The sequence below is a fragment of the Taurulus bubalis genome (assembly GCF_910589615.1).
Source record: "Taurulus bubalis genome assembly, chromosome: 3".
In the NCBI taxonomy this organism is placed as follows: domain Eukaryota; kingdom Metazoa; phylum Chordata; class Actinopteri; order Perciformes; family Cottidae; genus Taurulus; species Taurulus bubalis.
Genome location: NC_136591.1, coordinates 43,280,398 through 43,297,453, shown reverse-complemented (window position 1 = coordinate 43,297,453; position 17,056 = coordinate 43,280,398). Strand labels below are relative to the sequence as shown.

Genomic DNA, 17,056 nt, shown 5'->3' with positions numbered 1-17,056 from the left:
TAAAATGGTTTGAGCTCCAGCCTGGACACGCCCCCTGGACACGCCCCCGTTGGTCATTCCTATTCAGGGGGCGTGAAGGGGGCCGGCATATCTGGGCGGAGCTCGTCAGAATACTCCTCTGTGATTGGCTCTCGGGGCCGCAGGTCAAACCTCGTTGCTACACGGCTCCGCCTGCCCAGCAACGCCAGCAGGGCGGGAATTCTACGTTTACAGCAGGGTGGAGCTAGTTTGTGTTCCTGCGCCCGATTAGTCAGAACTCATGTATGTCAAATCAACCAGCCAATCCGTGACGAGGGATGGGGGAGAGGGGCGGGGCCGCGCACAGCAGCAGGAAGATGGTGGTCGTGTTGTGCTGCGGCGTTAAACTGTTAATGGCGGACCAAGAACCATATAATTCTGAAAAAGGAAGCAACGAGCTTCATGCGTTCAGTTTCATCATCACATCAGCAGACAGACCCTAGACATGAAGCTGGCTCTCTACGTGCATTACGTTATTATTGTTATGTTTACCCATTATTATTATTTGTATTATTATTATGTTTATCATTATTATCATTATTATTACTACTATGTTTAACCATTATTATTATTATGTTTATCATTATTATGTTTTACCATTATTATTATTATGTTTATCATTATTATTATGTTTATCATTATTATTATTATGTTTATCATTGTTATGTTTGACCATTATTAGTATTATTGTTATGTTTATCATTATTATTATGTTTATCATTATTAGTATTATTGTTATGTTTATCATTATTATTATGTTTATCATTATTATTACTACTATGTTTTACCATTGTTATTATGTTTATCATTATTATTATTACTATGTTTTACCATTGTTATTATTATTGTTGTGTTTAACCATTATTATTATGTTTATCATTATCATTATTATTATTATTTTTATGTTTATCATTATTATTATTACTATGTTTTACCATTGTTATTATTATTGTTATGTTTATCATCATTATTATTACTATATTTTACCATTATTATCATCATCATTATTATTATTATTATCATCGTTATTATTATTACTATGTTTTACCATTGTTATTATTATTATTGTTATGTTTATCATCATTATTATTACTATGTTTTACCATTATTATTATCATCATTATTATTGTTATGTTTATCATCATTATTAGTGTGTGTATTATGATCATGTTTGATGTTGTCTCTGTGTATGAAAATGTAAATGAATGTAAAGTAACTTTAATATCATAAGTGAATAACCATTTGAATGTAAGTGTTGTTTCTGGTCCAGTTGAAATGAGGCAACAAGAGTTCCTCGTTGTGAATCATTCTAACATTCAGTTATGAAATGAGACATTCTGGTCGTCTCAAATAGTTTTATTAATACATTAAACCCCGCTGTTTAAATGATTGTGATCACAGATGAATAACATTCAGGATACTGTTTCATTCTGGAGTAAAGTACAGATAATAATACGTGTTTCATGAAGTATCATCATATGTGACTGAGGTCTGGATCACGTGCGCTATGCTGGAACATTAATAATAATAATTGATAACTAATACACATGAAAACATTGTTGTTTAATGACTTAAACGCTTCGCGTTCGGAGCCTCCGCGGACGCCGTACTTCAACAGGAAGTAGAGTTGAAGGCTTTACGCGGGACGGTTTGTTTACTGTGACGGTGATGGACACGGACTCTCTGCAGCTGTTCCTGGGTCAGCTCCAGCCCGAAGGGGACGCGGTAAGTAGCCGGGGAACCGACCTCAGACCAGGATATGCCTTTTATAAAGGTAGGCTCGTAAGCGGCTCCAGACCCGAACCAGAAGCGGACCGGAGGCGGGTCTCCCCTAGTCCGGTCCGGGTCTCCCATTCGTCCGGTCCTGGTCTCCACCTGGTCCGGTCCGGGTCTCCACCTGGTCCGGTCCGGGTCTCCCATTGGTCCGGTCCTGGTCTCCACCTGGTCCGGTCCGGGTCTCCATCTTGTATTTATTTATTAGTTTATATAATATATATATATATATATATATATATATATATATATATATATATATATATATATATATATATTATTACCTTTACCTATTATATAGTATTACCACCTGGTTAAAATGATCTGTATTTATATGTATATGTATATAAAATATGTATATTATTACCTGTAGGAGACCACCTGGTTAAACGATGTGTATTTATATGTATATTAATATGTAATAAGTATATTGTTACCTGTAGGAGACCACCTCATTAAAGGATGTGTATTTATATGTATATTAATATATAATATGTATATTGTTACCTGTAGGAGACCACCTGATTAAAGGATGTGTATTTATATGTATGTTAATATATATTATTACCTGTAGGAGACCACCTGGTTAAACGATGTGTATTTATATGTATATTAATATATAATATGTATATTGTTACCTGTTGGAGACCACCTGATTAAAGGATGTGTATTTATATGTATATTAATATATAATATGTATATTATTACCAATAGGAGAACACCTGATTAAAGGATGTGTATTTATATGTATATTAATATATATTATTACCTGTAGGAGACCACCTGGTTAAAGGACATGTTCAGCTTCCTCTCACAACACTTGTCTCCTGAGCTCTCTGGACCCGCCCCTCACGCTGCTGATGACGTATTGACAGGTCAGTCAGCCAATCAGCTTCGAGAGAGGCTTCAAGTAGGACACAGGACTCAGTGAAGGACACAGGACTCAGTGAAGGACACAGGACTCAGTGAAGGACTCGGTGTAAGGACACAGGACTCAGTGAAGGACACAGGATTCAGTGAAGGACTCAGTGAATGACTCAGGACTCAGTGACAGACTCAGTGTAGGACACAGGAGACAGTGAAGGACTCAGTGTAGGACACAGGACTCAGTGTAGGACACAGGACTCAGTGTAGGACTCAGTGTAGGACACAGGACTCAGTGTAGGACACAGTGTAGGACACAGGACTCAGTGTAGGACTCAGTGTAGGACACAGGACTCAGTGTAGGACTCAGTGTAGGACTCAGGACTTAGTCTAGGACTCAGGACACAGTGCAGGACTCAGTGTATGACTCAGTGTAGGACACAGGACTCAGTGAAGGACACAGTGTAGGACTCAGTGAAGGACGCAGTGCAGGACTCAGTGTAGGACACAGGACTCAGTGAAGGACTCAGTGTAGGACTCAGTGTAGGACTCAGGACTTAGTCTAGGACTCAGGACACAGTGCAGGACTCAGTGTATGACTCAGTGTAGGACACAGGACTCAGTGAAGGACACAGTGTAGGACTCAGTGCAGGACGCAGTGCAGGACTCAGTGTAGGACACAGGACTCAGTGAAGGACTCAGTGTAGGACACAGGACTCAGTGTATGACTCAGGACACATTGAAGGACTCAGTGTAGGACGCAGTGCAGGACGCAGTGCAGGACGCAGTGCAGGACTCAGTGTAGGACACAGGACACAGTGAAGGACTCAGTGTAGGACACACGACTCAGTGTATGACTCAGTGTAGGACTCAGTTTAGGACTCAGTGACTCAGGACACAGTGTAGGACTCAGTGAAGGACTCAGTGACTCAGGACACAGTGAAGGACTCAGGACTCAGTGAAGGACTCAGTGTATGACTCAGTGTAGGACTCAGGACTCAGTGAAGGACTCAGTGTATGACTCAGTGTAGGACTCAGGACTCAGTGTAGGACTCGGGACTCAGTGAAGGACACAGGACTCAGTGAAGGACACAGAACTCAGTGAAGGACACACTGTAGGACACAGTGTAGGACTCAGTGAAGTACGCAGTGCAGGACTCAGTGTAGGACTCAGGACTCAGTGTAGGACACAGGACTCAGTGAAGGACTCAGTGTAGGACTCAGTGTAGGACTCAGTGTAGGACTCAGTGAAGGACTCAGGACTCAGTGAAGGACTCAGGACACAGTGTAGGACTCACAGTGTATGACTCAGGACTCAGTGAAGGACTCAGTGTATGACACAGGACTCAGTGTATGACTCAGTGAAGGACTCAGTGTATGACACAGGACTCAGTGTATGACACAGTGTATGACACAGTGTATGACTCAGTGAAGGACTCAGGACTCAGTGAAGGACTCAGGACTCAGTGAAGGACTCAGTGTAGGATTCAGTGAAGGACACATGACTCAGTGAAGGACACATGACTCAGTGAAGGACTCAGGACTCAGTGTAGGACTCAGTGTAGGACTCAGGACTCAGTGAAGGACTCAGGACACAGTGTAGGACTCACAGTGTATGACTCAGGACTCAGTGAAGGACTCAGTGTATGACACAGGACTCAGTGTATGACTCAGTGAAGGACTCAGTGTATGACACAGGACTCAGTGTATGACACAGTGTATGACTCAGTGAAGGACTCAGGACTCAGTGAAGGACTCAGTGTAGGACTCAGTGAAGGACACATGACTCAGTGAAGGACACATGACTCAGTAAAGGACTCAGGACTCAGTGTAGGACTCAGTGTAGGACTCAGTGAAGGACTCAGGACTCAGTGAAGGACTCAGGACACAGTGTAGGACTCACAGTGTATGACTCAGGACTCAGTGAAGGACTCAGTGTATGACACAGGACTCAGTGTATGACACAGTGTATGACTCAGTGAAGGACTCAGGACTCAGTGAAGGACTCAGTGTATGACAGTGTATGACTCAGTGAAGGACTCAGGACTCAGTGAAGGACTCAGTGTATGACACAGGACTCAGTGAAGGACTCAGTGTATGACACAGGACTCAGTGTATGACTCAGTGAAGGACTCAGTGAAGGACTCAGTGTATGACTCAGTGTATGACTCAGTGAAGGACTCAGGACTCAGTGAAGGACTCAGGACTCAGTGAAGGACTCAGTGTATGACACAGGACTCAGTGAAGGACTCAGTGTATGACACAGGACTCAGTGTAGGACTCAGTGTAGGACTCAGTGAAGGACTCAGTGTAGAACACAAGACTCAGTGTCGGACACAGGACTCAGTGACGGACACAGGACTCAGTGACGGACACACTGTAGGACACAGTGTAGGACTCAGTGAAGGACGCAGTGCAGGACTCAATGTAGGACACAGGACTCAGTGAAGGACTCAGTTTATGACTCAGTGAAGGACTCAGTGACACAGGACACAGTGAAGGACTCAGTGAAGGACTCAGTGAAAGACTCAGTGACAGACTCAGTGTAGGACACAGGAGACAGTGAAGGACTCAGTGTAGGACACAGGACTCAGTGTAGGACTCAGTGTAGGACTCAGTTTAGGACACAGTGTAGGACACATGACTCAGTGAAGGGCACAGTGAAGGACTCAGGACTCAGTGTATGACTCAGTGTAGGACTCAGTGAAGGACTCAGGACTCCGTGTAGGACTCAGTGAAGGACTCAGGACTCCGTGTAGGACTCAGGACTCAGTGAAGGACTCAGTGTATGACTCAGTGAAGGACTCAGTGTATGACACAGTACTCAGTGTATGACTCAGTGAAGGACTCAGTGTATGACATAGGACGCAGTGTATGACACAGGACTCAGTGTAGGACTCAGGACTCAGTGTAGGACTCAGTGTAGGACACAGGACACAGTGTAGGACTCAGTGTAGGACACAGTGAAGGACACAGGACTCAGTGAAGGACTCAGTGTATGACTCAGGACTCAGTGTAGGACTCAGTGAAGGACTCAGTGTAGGACTCAGTGTAGAACTCAGTGTAGGACTCAGTGAAAGACTCAGGACTCAGTGTAGGACTCAGGACTCAGTGTAGGACTCAGTGAAGGACTCAGTGTATGACACAGGACTCAGTGTAGGACTCAGGACTCAGTGTAGGACTCAGTGAAGGACTCAGTGTATGACACAGGACTCAGTGTAGGACTCAGTGAAGGACTCAGTGTATGACACAGGACTCAGTGTAGGACTCAGTGAAGGACTCAGGACTCAGTGTAGGACTCAGTGTCGGACTCAGTGAAGGACTCAGTGTATGACACAGGACTCAGTGTAGGACTCAGTGAAGGACTCAGTGTATGACACAGGACTCAGTGTAGGACTCAGTGTCGGACTCAGTGAAGGACTCAGTGTATGACACAGGACTCAGTGTAGGACTCAGTGAAGGACTCAGGACTCAGTGACAGACTCAGTGTAGGACACAGGAGACAGTGAAGGACTCAGTGTAGGACACAGGACTCAGTGTAGGACTCAGTGAAGGACTCAGGACACAGTGAAGGACTCAAGACACAGTGTAGGACTCAGTGTAGGACACAGGAGACAGTGAAGGACTTAGTGTAGGACACAGGAGTCAGTGTAGGACTCAGTTTAGGACTCAGTGAAGGACTCAGTGTAGAACACAAGACACAGTGTAGGACTCAGTTGTGGCGTGAACGGTGGTCTTGCCAGGGAAAGAGGAGGGTAGGGGGGAGAGTAGGAAAGGCAAGACCTCGCACCTAACTCGGTGGCACTCCGTCGGCTAATTATCCTAGTGATCCCGGAGGAAATGATAATCCTCATCCGATATTGGCATAACGCCTTCGGTCTTTTATCTCACCCCGTGCTATATCGTTAGGTTTTTGTGTTATTTTCAAATTAAGTTATAGGTTTTGTCGAGGGTGTTTTACAGCTTGCGCTCTAGGTCCCCTGCGGTAGGCTGTAACTTCTCTCAACCCTTATCAAGCGAGTACGTATATCGTCTATACCTTCTCTCTACCTATTGACACCATCTCATCATTATGACAAACACTGCAAAAGTCTTCACCCAAAGATACTTACCTTAAGTCTCTTTGGTAGATTCAGTCGTCACTTCTGTATCTCACGGTGGATGGACAGGGAAAGAGGGTTTAAATTGTTTTAAAGAACCAGAACCTTTGGTTTGGTTTCAGTCCCTTCCAAAGGGTAAGGCTGAGTTTTTATTCAAAGTTTATCTTAGATACAAAAAATTAAATTCAATCAAACAGTTTAAAAGTCACAAGTAACTAAGAGAAGGGGTTAAGTTTTTTTAGAGCTGGTGAGTGAACACCTCTTGTCTCTTGTCTACTCCTGCACAGAATTGCCAGGCACCCTCCTCCTGATAGCAGAAGTTTCTTCCAGACTCTAAAGCTGGAGACCTGTCCCAACCCCTAAGGGCTGGGACAGGTCCAATCTGATTTTTCTCCTTTTCTAGTAAAGATGCATATTAAGTAACTAAGAGGAAGGGTTAAGTTTAGAGCTGGTGAATAAACACCTCTTCTCTCTTCTCTACTCCTGCACAGAATTGTCAGGCACCCCCCAAAAAACATACATTCCTACCCCCTCTTTTATACACCAGAGTACATAAGTCATCCTGTCACCAGAGTTGGACAGAGGAGGTTTCACTACCTTATTTGGTAATACTGCCAATGCATGCTCTTTAACAAAGGAGAGAACATTTAACACATCTCATTCAAAAAGAGTATATAACATAGCAACTTATAGCGTCCTATGCATTTTATATGTTCTAATCACAAACTATAATGAAAATAAAAACCAAACAGCATATATATTCAAATGGTTACATAGAAAAAGAAAATGATTATACGGTTATAATAGTTAGACCTTTTTACTTTCATATTTTTCCTCGGACACTCAACACAGTGTAGAACACATGACACAGTGAAGGACTCAGTGAAGGACACATGACTCAGTGAATGACTCAGTCTAGGATACAGGACTCAGTGAAGGACTCAGGACTCAGTGTAGGACTCAGGACACAGTGTAGGACACAGTGTAGGACTCAGTGTAGGTCTCAGGACTCAGTGAAGGACTCAGGACTCAGTGTAGGACTCAGGACTCAGTGAAGGACACATGACTCAGTGAAGGACACAGTGAAGGACTCAGGACTCAGTGAAGGGCACAGTGAAGGACACATGACTCAGTGAAGGACACAGTGAAGGACTCAGTGAAGGACTCAGGACTCAGTGTAGGACTCAGTGAAGGGCACAGTGAAGGACACATGACTCAGTGAAGGACTCAGTCTAGGATACAGGACTCAGTGTAGGACTCAGGACTCGGGACTCGCACTGAAGGACTCGTGTCTTCGGGGTCAGAGGTCATCTCTCTTCCTCTGGTCCAGGTGTGTCTGTGGTGAAGAAGATCCAGGAGAACATGGCGGCACCTCACTGCTTACCTGTGAGCTACAGGTAGACCACCATCTTCTTTATCATGAGCTACAGGTAGACCACCATCTTCTCTATCATGAGCTACAGGTAGACCACCATCTTCTTTATCAAGAGCTACATGTAGACCACCATTTTCTTTATCATGAGCTATAGGTAGACCACCATCTTCTTTATCATGAGCTACATGTAGACCACCATTTTCTTTATCATGAGCTACAGGTAGACCACCATCTTCTTTATTATGAGCTACAGGTAGACCACCATCTTCTTTATCATGAGCTACATGTAGACCACCATTTTCTTTATCATGAGCTACAGGTAGACCACCATCTTCTTTATTATGAGCTACAGGTAGACCACCATCTTCTTTATCATGAGCTACAGGTAGATCACCATCTTCTCTATCATGAACTACAGGTAGACCACCATCTTCTTTATCATGAACTACAGGTAGACCACCATATTCTGTATTATGAGCTACAGGTAGACCACCATCTTCTTTATCATGAACTACAGGTAGACCACCATCTTCTTTATCATGAACTACAGGTAGACCACCATATTCTGTATTATGAGCTACAGGTAGACCACCATCTTCTTTATTATGAGCTACCATGTAGCTACCTCTGTCCTTAACCTTTGACCTCTCTGGCCCCGCCTCCAGGCCGGTGTCCGTCTCTGGGCTGCTCTCCCTGCAGCACCTGGCTTGTGTCAGCAACCCGTCCTGGAGCACCAATCAGCAGCGAGCGTGGGCAAAGGAGGCGGAGCTTTCTCTGCCGGGTCACCTGGCTCTGCCGCGGGTCAACCTGCTGCTGATTGGCTGCCTGAGAGAGGGGCGGGCCGGAGAGTGGAGGCTGACGGACGCCAGCGGCAGCGTCAGGTGTGAGGTGAGTCCATGAGGCGTTCAGGTGTGAGGTGAGTCCATGGGGCGTTCAAGTGACAGTTGAGGCATTCAGGTGACAGGTGAGTCTGTGAGGCGTTCAGGTGACAGGTGAGACTGTAGGACGCGTGAGGTGTTCAGGTGACAGGTGAGACGGCGTGGGGTCAAACCGGCGGGGAGCGGACTAACGCCGGGGCTCCGCCGGGGCTCCGCCGGGTAGCGAGACGGCGGAGGTCGCTTCTCCGTAAGGAGGCGAAGCCCCGCCCACTGACCCCGAGGCCCCGCCCACCGGCCCCGAGCAGGGGACCAGCGGGCGGACAGACAGACAGACAGACAGACAGACAGACAGGCAGGTAGGTAGAGAGACAGGTAGACGGTCAGGTCGGGGAACAGAGAGCGTAGTTGGCCGGAGGAAAAATTATTGAGGGGAACTCTGCTGTTCTGAGTCCAACTAAAGGGAGAAAGAAGGGAGAGAAAGCACAGACGGCAGGAGCAGAGGAGCAGAGGAGCAGAGGAGGGGATGAGGGGATGAGGGATGAGGGGATGAGGGGATGTGCAGCAGACAGCGGTAAAGAGCCGACTGCTGAAGCTGACCAGAGTCAGGCTGCTGGTCCAGAGGTCAGGACTCAGGTATTGTGGAGATGGAGTACGACACTGACTCTGTCCCCCTCGCAGGCTCCCAGGCTTACAGTGGAGACTTGTATAGGTTAGAGGAGATCAATAACTTCCTGGACTAAACGTTCGGTAAAACTGTTAAAGTTGGAGATCATTTCCCTGATGCAGATACATTTGTAAAGAGTGTCTTAGCCATACAGAAAGGGGTTGGGGAGGGGAGGTTAGATGACAAGAAAGTTTTCCGGCTGAGAAAACACCTGACGACTCTCAGGAAGACAATGTCGAGCAACAAAGGTTCCAAAAGGTCAAGCCCCAAGTGAGTCTGTGATGGATGTGCTGCACTTAGTTTGTCTGTTACTGTTGGTTGTTTACATCACCGCTCTTTTTCTTTTTTCAATGCACAAGGTGAGGGTTGGTTCGTTAAATATTAACGGTGGGAGGGACCAGGAGAAGAGAGTGATGGGGGGCGTGGGGGAGACTGGAACTGCACCGTAGATTCCTTATTGGATAGGACAGGAGAGGAACTTTGAGTCCCTGAGTCAGTGGTGGGACGTAGGAAAGGCACACATACGTGTCTTTGTACAACAGTTTACGAGTCACTCCACGGGTAAAATCAAAAAGCTCATTGAGGTTTTAGGAAAGGAAATCAGGGATTTGGAGCACAGTCTACTCAAGCACACCAGGACAGACACTCACAGGCTTCAACAGAAGAAGCAACATCTAGGTTATTTTTTACGAGAACGGGCTAAGGGAGCTTTGGTCAGGTCGAGGTTCAACAGTGTGAGGGACATGGATGCTCCTACCTCCTATTTTTCAATCTAGAGAAGTCTGTCTCTTGGGCCAAGCAAGTGGTGTCTCTCCGCCTCCCTGATGGCAAGATGACGACTGACCCGATGGAAATGAGGCAACATGCTGTAAGTTTCTACAGCGCCCTCTTCAGGAAGGAGGACAGCCACAAAGGGAGTGTGGACGAGCTGCTTCAGGACCTTCCTCAGCTGGGCCCCGAGGACAGAGCTGTCCTGGACGCCAACATTTCCCTGGAGGAGCTGAGCGCTGCTGTGGGTCAGATGGCTGCTGGTTGAGCTCCTGGACTGGACGGACAGCCTGCAGACTTTTATAAACACTTCTGGAACTGTTTGGGAGCCGACCTATGGGAGGTGCTTCTAGAGTGTTCACAGACAGGCCTGTTATCGACGACATGTCGGCATGCAGTGCTTTCCCTGTTACCCAAAAAAGGAGACTTATCCTTATTGAAAAACTGGAGACCAGTGCCGTTGTTATGCACAGACTATAAACTTCTTTCCAAGGTGCTCGCCAACCGGCTTAAGAATTTTCTAGAGACTATAATTCTCAGAGACCAGTCGTACTGCGTACCGGATAGATCCATCATGGATGACATCTTTCTCATGAGAGACTTGTTGGACCTTTGCAAACTGTACAATATTGATGTTGGTGTTATATCATTAGATCAAGAGAAAGCTTTTGATAGGGTTGATCACAGTTTTCTTTTTTCCACTTTAAGGGCTTTTGGTTTTGGTGAAGGGTTTGTGTCACTGTTAGGTTTGATATACAAGGAAGCTTCTTGTCTGCTGAAGGTGGGGGGCGCGCTGAGCCGTCCAGTTCAGGTCATCAGACAGGGATGTCCTATCTCTGGACAGCTGTATTCCATTGCCTCTTCTTAACAGGTTAAGATCCCGTCTGTCAGGACGGGATCTTAACCTGTATCTTAACCGTCTGTCCCTGGGCTGCCTCAGCGTCCCTCGCTGGTGGTGTCAGCATATGCCGATGACATTAATGTGTTCATCAAAGACCAGGAGGATGTTAATGTCCTCAGTAGCAGTTTAGTTTTGTTTGAGAGGGCATCCTCAGCAAAGGTAAACTAAGGGAATAGTGAAGCTTTGCAGGTTGGGCACTGGTTAAGCAAGGAAACACCAAAGCTGCTGGGAAACATCAGGTGGGGAAGGCAGGGCTTGAAGATTTTGGGTGTTTTTTGGGAACAGAGGAGTTTCAAAAACAGAACTGGGAGGGTGCTATGGAGAGAGTGTGCACCAGGCTGTCTAAATGGAAATGGCTGCTACCTCAGCTCTCTTACCGGGGAAGGGTCCTAATTGTCAATAACTTGGTTGCCTCGACCCTTTGGCACAGACTGGTAGTCCTGCCTCCACCACAGGGCCTGATTGAAGGAATCCAGAGGGCAGTGGTGGACTTCTTCTGGTCCGGGCGTCACTGGCTGAGAGCTGCGGTGCTGTACCTGCCGGTCCAGGAGGGAGGGCAGGGCCTGGTGGATATCGCATCTCGCATCAAAGCCTTCAGACTGCAGACTGCTCAGAGACTGCTCTACAGTTTCGGCCTGCCATGGACGGATACTGCCTGTGTGCTGCTGAGGAGGGCTGGACGATTAGGGTACGACAAACACCTGTTCCTACTTCAGTTCCAGGCAGTGGATTTAACGGGTCTGACACCTTTCTACCAGTCCGTCTTACAGGCGTAGCAGGTTCTTACGGTCCACCGGGGAGCTGTGACCACACCAGGGATGTGGCTCTTTGAAGAACCGCTGTTTGGGAGCAGCTACATCACGTCCCAGGTCCTGGCGTCGGTCAGCCTGAGGTCCAGACTAAGAGAGGCCGGCTGTGTGAAGCTGGGTCATCTGATGAAGATTTCCATCCCTCATCTGGCAGAGCTGACTAACATCCGGTCCAGCAGGCTGCTGCTCAGGCTGGTGGAGGAGGCCTGTGCTTCCTTGCCAGGAGCTCTTAGAGCGTTTGTTGGAGACCCCACATTATCTCACCAATGGGACGATGAGTGTGAGTATGTCTTCCCACCCCTAGTTGTCTGTCCTGCTGTGGGACAGTGGAGGGCTGAGGAGGGCATCCTGCTGTCTCTAAGGACACCCCAGTTGGGAGATTCTGAGACTCTGGGGAGGAAAGCAATGTACCAGGTAGTTGTGAAGGTCTCAAACTTGCGTTCTCTCGGGGGGGTGAGGGTGTCGAGGTGGACTGAGTGTTTTGGCAGGGATCCTCCCCGGGGGGCTGTTGGCGGTCCCTGTACAAACCCCCTGTAGACCTCCAGAGGGTTGTGCATGGGGCCATAGCTACAAAGAGGTATCTGGTGCACCTCGATCCTGGCTCAGGAGGCGGCTGTCCTTTCTGCGCTGAGACAGAAACCATCTCTCTCTCTCTCTCTTTCTCTTTCTCTCTCTCTCTTTCTCTTTCTCTCTCTCTCTTTCTCTCTCTCTCTCTCTCTCTAGTGCCTGTCTCCCTCTCCTCTGTGGCTGAACCGGCCTGTCTTCCTCCCTCACTGGAACTACATCCCCCATAATGCCCCGGGGCAGGATCCGGAGGAGGCCGGAGGCTACGTGGAGCTGATTGGTTCTCCTGTTCTGTTGTGTCCCGGTCCTGAGCAGGGATTGGCTGTTCGTCCTGCAGGAGGGGCGGGGCTTAGCAGAGCAGTTTGCGTTAGAGAGGCTGCTGGTTTACTGGACAACAGGTGAGTCACCTGTTCCTCCAGGTGACCTCTGACCTCTGAAGCAACAGGGCTACACTGACTGCCTGTCTGTCTCTCTACCTGTCTGCCTGTCTGTCTGCCTGTCTCTCTCTCTACCTGTCTGTCTGTCTCTCTACCTGCCTGTCTGCCTGTCTCTCTCTCTACCTGTCTGTCTCTCTATCTGTCTGCCTGTCTGTCTGCCTGTCTCTCTCTCTACCTGTCTGTCTGTCTCTCTACCTGCCTGTCTGCCTGTCTCTCTCTCTACCTGTCTGTCTGCCTGTCTGTCTGTATCTCTACCTGTCTCTCTCTCTGTCTGTCCCTACCTGTCTCTCTCTCTACCTGTCTGTCCCTACTTGTCTCTCTCTACCTCTCTCTACCTGTCTGTCTCTCAGGACTCGTGGACAGCGTGTCTCAGTCTGTCTACCTGTCTGTCTCTCAGGACTCGTGGACAGCGTGTCTCAGTCTGTCTACCTGTCTGTCTCTCAGGACTCGTGGACAACGTGTCTCAGTCTGTGGTCTTGTGGGTTCAGTGTGCCCTCAGCTGGTCGTGGCAGGAACAGCCTTCTTCTGCTTCTGGCTGACAGACGGCGCTCACGCTCTCCGTGTCCTCGTCAAGGTGTGTGATGTCACTTCCTGTGCAGTGAGACACATTTATGAACACACCGGTCAATAATCACACCTGTCCACATAATCACACCTGTACACATAATCATACCTGTCCACACCTGTCCACATAATCACACCTGTACACATAATCATACCTGTCCACACCTGTCCACATAATCACACCTGTACACACCTGTCCACATAATCACACCTGTCACACAATCACACCTGTCCACATAATCACACCTGTACACACCTGTTCACATAATCACACCTGTCACACAATCACACCTGTACACATAATCACACTTGTACACATAATCACACCTGTACACATGCTGATCTATGAGGTTTCACTCTGAACTATCACTCAGTTAATGTGAACAAGTCTCTCTCTCTCTCTCTCTCTCTCTCTCTCTCTCTCTCTCTCTCTCTCTCTCTCTCTCTGTGTCTGTCTGTCTGTCTGTCTCTCTCTCTCTGTCTCTCTCTCTCCCTGTCTGTCTGTCTGTCTCTCTCTCTCTCCCTGTGTCTCTGTCTCTCTCTCCCTGTCTCTCTGTCTCTCTCTCCCTGTCTCTCTCTCTCTCTCTCTCTCCCTGTCTGTCTCTCTCTGTCTGTCTGTCTCTCTCGCTGTCTGTCTCTCTCTCTCTCTGTCTCTCTCTCTCTCTCTGTCTTTCTCTCTCTCCCTGTGTCTCTGTCTCTCTCTCCCTGTCTCTCTGTCTCTCTCTCCCTGTCTCTCTCTCTCTCTCTCTCTCCCTGTCTGTCTCTCTCTGTCTGTCTGTCTCTCTCGCTGTCTGTCTCTCTCTCTCTCTGTCTCTCTCTCTCTCTCTGTCTTTCTCTCTCCCCCTGTCTCTCTCCCTGTCTCTCTCCCTGTCTGTCTCTCTCTCTCTGTCTCTCTCCCTGTCTCTCTCTCTCTCCCTGTCTGTCTCTCTCTCTCCCTGCAGGACAGAAGCCGGCTGTGGTGGGCTCGGTGTGTGTGTGTTGGTCAGAGTGTGTGTGTGACGGCGTTGCGTGTGTGTGTCCTACGAGGCTGGAGAGGAAACAACATCCTGTGTGTGACCGACCACTCGGAATTGCACACAAACTACACACACACTGACACACTGTTGGACACGCCCCCAGCGCTGATGATGTCACAGGTTGAGGATGAAGAATGTGAGGAGGCGGAGCCTGAGAGAGGCGGCAACCAATCAGGTGTCAGGATGAAAAAGTCCAGAGTCATCAGTTATCAGGTAAAACACTGATTGGCTGGAAGAACGTGACCTGTTAATGTGTCTGCTAAGCCCCGCCCCTCTTTCTGATAGGGCACAGTGACTGAGGTGGTGAGCGAGGGGGCGGGACTCTACGTGATTGACAGGAAGGTGGGGCTATGCCTGGCCTATCAGCCGACGCTGAGGAGGAAACTGAGAGCAGGAGACTCTGTGGAGGTGAGTCTCAGTCCAGGTGTGAGTCTCAGTCCAGGTGTGAGTCTCAGTCCAGGTGTGAGTCCTGGTGTGAGTCTCAGTCCAGGTGTGAGTCCAGGTGTGAGCCTCAGTCCAGGTGTGAGTCTCAGCCCAGGTGTGAGTCCTGGTGTGAGCCTCAGTCCAGGTGTGAGCCTCAGTCCAGGTGTGAGTCTCAGTCCTGGTGTGAGTCTCAGTCCAGGTGTGAGCCTCTGTCCAGGTGTGAGTCTCAGCCCAAGTGTGAGTCCTGGTGTGAGCCTCAGTCCAGGTGTGAGCCTCAGTCCAGGTGTGAGTCTCAGTCCTGGTGTGAGTCCAGGTGTGAGCCTCAGTCCAGGTGTGAGTCCAGGTGTGAGCCTCAGTCCAGGTGTGAGTCCAGGTGTGAGCCTCAGTCCAGGTGTGAGTCCAGGTGTGAGCCTCAGTCCAGGTGTGAGTCTCAGTCCTGGTGTGAGTCCAGGTGTGAGCCTCAGTCCAGGTGTGAGTCCAGGTGTGAGCCTCAGTCCAGGTGTGAGTCTCAGTCCAGGCGTGAGTCCAGGTGTGAGTCTCAGTCCAGGTGTGAGTCCAGGTGTGAGTCTCAGTCCTGGTGTGAGTCCAGGTGTGAGTCTCAGTCCAGGTGTGAGCCTCAGTCCAGGTGTGAGCCTCTGTCCAGGTGTGAGTCTCAGCCCAGGTGTGAGTCCAGGTGTGAGCCTCAGTCCAGGTGTGAGTCTCAGTCCTGGTGTGAGTCCAGGTGTGAGCCTCAGTCCAGGTGTGAGTCTCAGTCCAGGCGTGAGTCCAGGTGTGAGTCTCAGTCCAGGTGTGAGTCCAGGTGTGAGTCTCAGTCCTGGTGTGAGTCTCAGTCCAGGTGTGAGCCTCAGTCCAGGTGTGAGCCTCAGTCCAGGTGTGAGTCTCAATCCTGGTGTGAGTCCAGGTGTGAGTCCAGGTGTGAGCCTCAGTCCAGGTGTGAGTCTCAGTCCAGGTGTGAGTTCAGGTGTGCGTCTCAGTCCAGGTGTGAGTCCAGGTGTGAGTCTCAGTCCTGGTGTGAGTCCAGGTGTGAGTCTCAGTCCAGGTGTGAGTCCAGATGTGAGCCTCAGTCCAGGTGTGAGTCCAGGTGTGAGTCCAGGTGTGAGCCTCAGTCCAGGTGTGAGTCCAGGTGTGGAGCCTCAGTCCAGGTGTGAGCCTCAGTCCAGGTGTGAGTCCAGGTGTGAGCCTCAGTCCAGGTGTGAGTCTCAGTCCAGGTGTGAGTCCAGGTGTGAGTCTGAGTCCAGGTGTGAGTCTCAGTCCAGGTGTGAGTCCAGGTGTGAGTCCAGGTGTGAGCCTCAGTCCAGGTGTGAGTCTCAGTCCAGGTGTGAGTCTCAGTCCTGGTGTGAGTCTCAGTCCTGGTGTGAGTCCAGATGTGAGCCTCAGTCCAGGTGTGAGTCTCAGTCCAGGTGTGAATCCAGGTGTGAGCCTCAGTCCAGGTGTGAGTCTCAGTCCTGGTGTGAGTCTCAGTCCTGGTGTGAGTCCAGGTGTGAGTCCAGGTGTGAGTCCAGGTGTGAGTCTCAGTCCTGGTGTGAGTCCAGGTGTGAGTCTCAGTCCTGGTGTGAGTCCAGGTGTGAGTCTCAGTCCTGGTGTGAGTCTAGGTGTGAGTCTCAGTCCTGGTGTGAGTCCAGGTGTGAGCCTCAGTCCAGCTGTGAGTCTCAGTCCAGGTGTGAGTCTCAGTCCAGGTGTGAGCCTCAGTCCAGGTGTGAGTCTCAGTCCAGGTGTGGTCTCTTTTTCAACCCTCTCTGCAGCTCCATCACGTCCACTTCCTGTACCGGCCCTGTCCTGACTTTCCTCCCAGCATGCTTTGCACCTGCCTGCGCTCCAGCCTCCGGGTCACCGCCTTCAGCCGGGTGGGGGCGTCGCCGCCGGCCTCCGGTTGCCCCGGTGACAGAGCGTTGCCCCGGTTAC

At 48.9% G+C, this 17,056-nt stretch overlaps 1 protein-coding gene across 1 annotated transcript in view; it reads left to right on the top strand.

The window, feature by feature from the left end:
- Window positions 1-1,686: 1,686 nt before the first annotated feature.
- ctc1 (CTS telomere maintenance complex component 1) overlaps window positions 1,687-17,056 on the top strand; it is a gene marked incomplete at its 5' end in the record, with an annotated part of 42,894 nt that continues 27,524 nt past the window's right edge. Inside the window, 10 exon segments of the mRNA XM_079215904.1 lie at window positions 1,687-1,743; window positions 2,567-2,701; window positions 8,086-8,094; window positions 8,097-8,152; window positions 8,796-9,018; window positions 12,874-13,112; window positions 13,572-13,725; window positions 14,657-14,944; window positions 15,017-15,139; window positions 16,897-17,056. The exon segment at window positions 16,897-17,056 is cut by the window's right edge and continues 70 nt beyond it. Coding sequence (XP_079072030.1) covers window positions 1,687-1,743; window positions 2,567-2,701; window positions 8,086-8,094; window positions 8,097-8,152; window positions 8,796-9,018; window positions 12,874-13,112; window positions 13,572-13,725; window positions 14,657-14,944; window positions 15,017-15,139; window positions 16,897-17,056 — 1,444 coding nt within the window.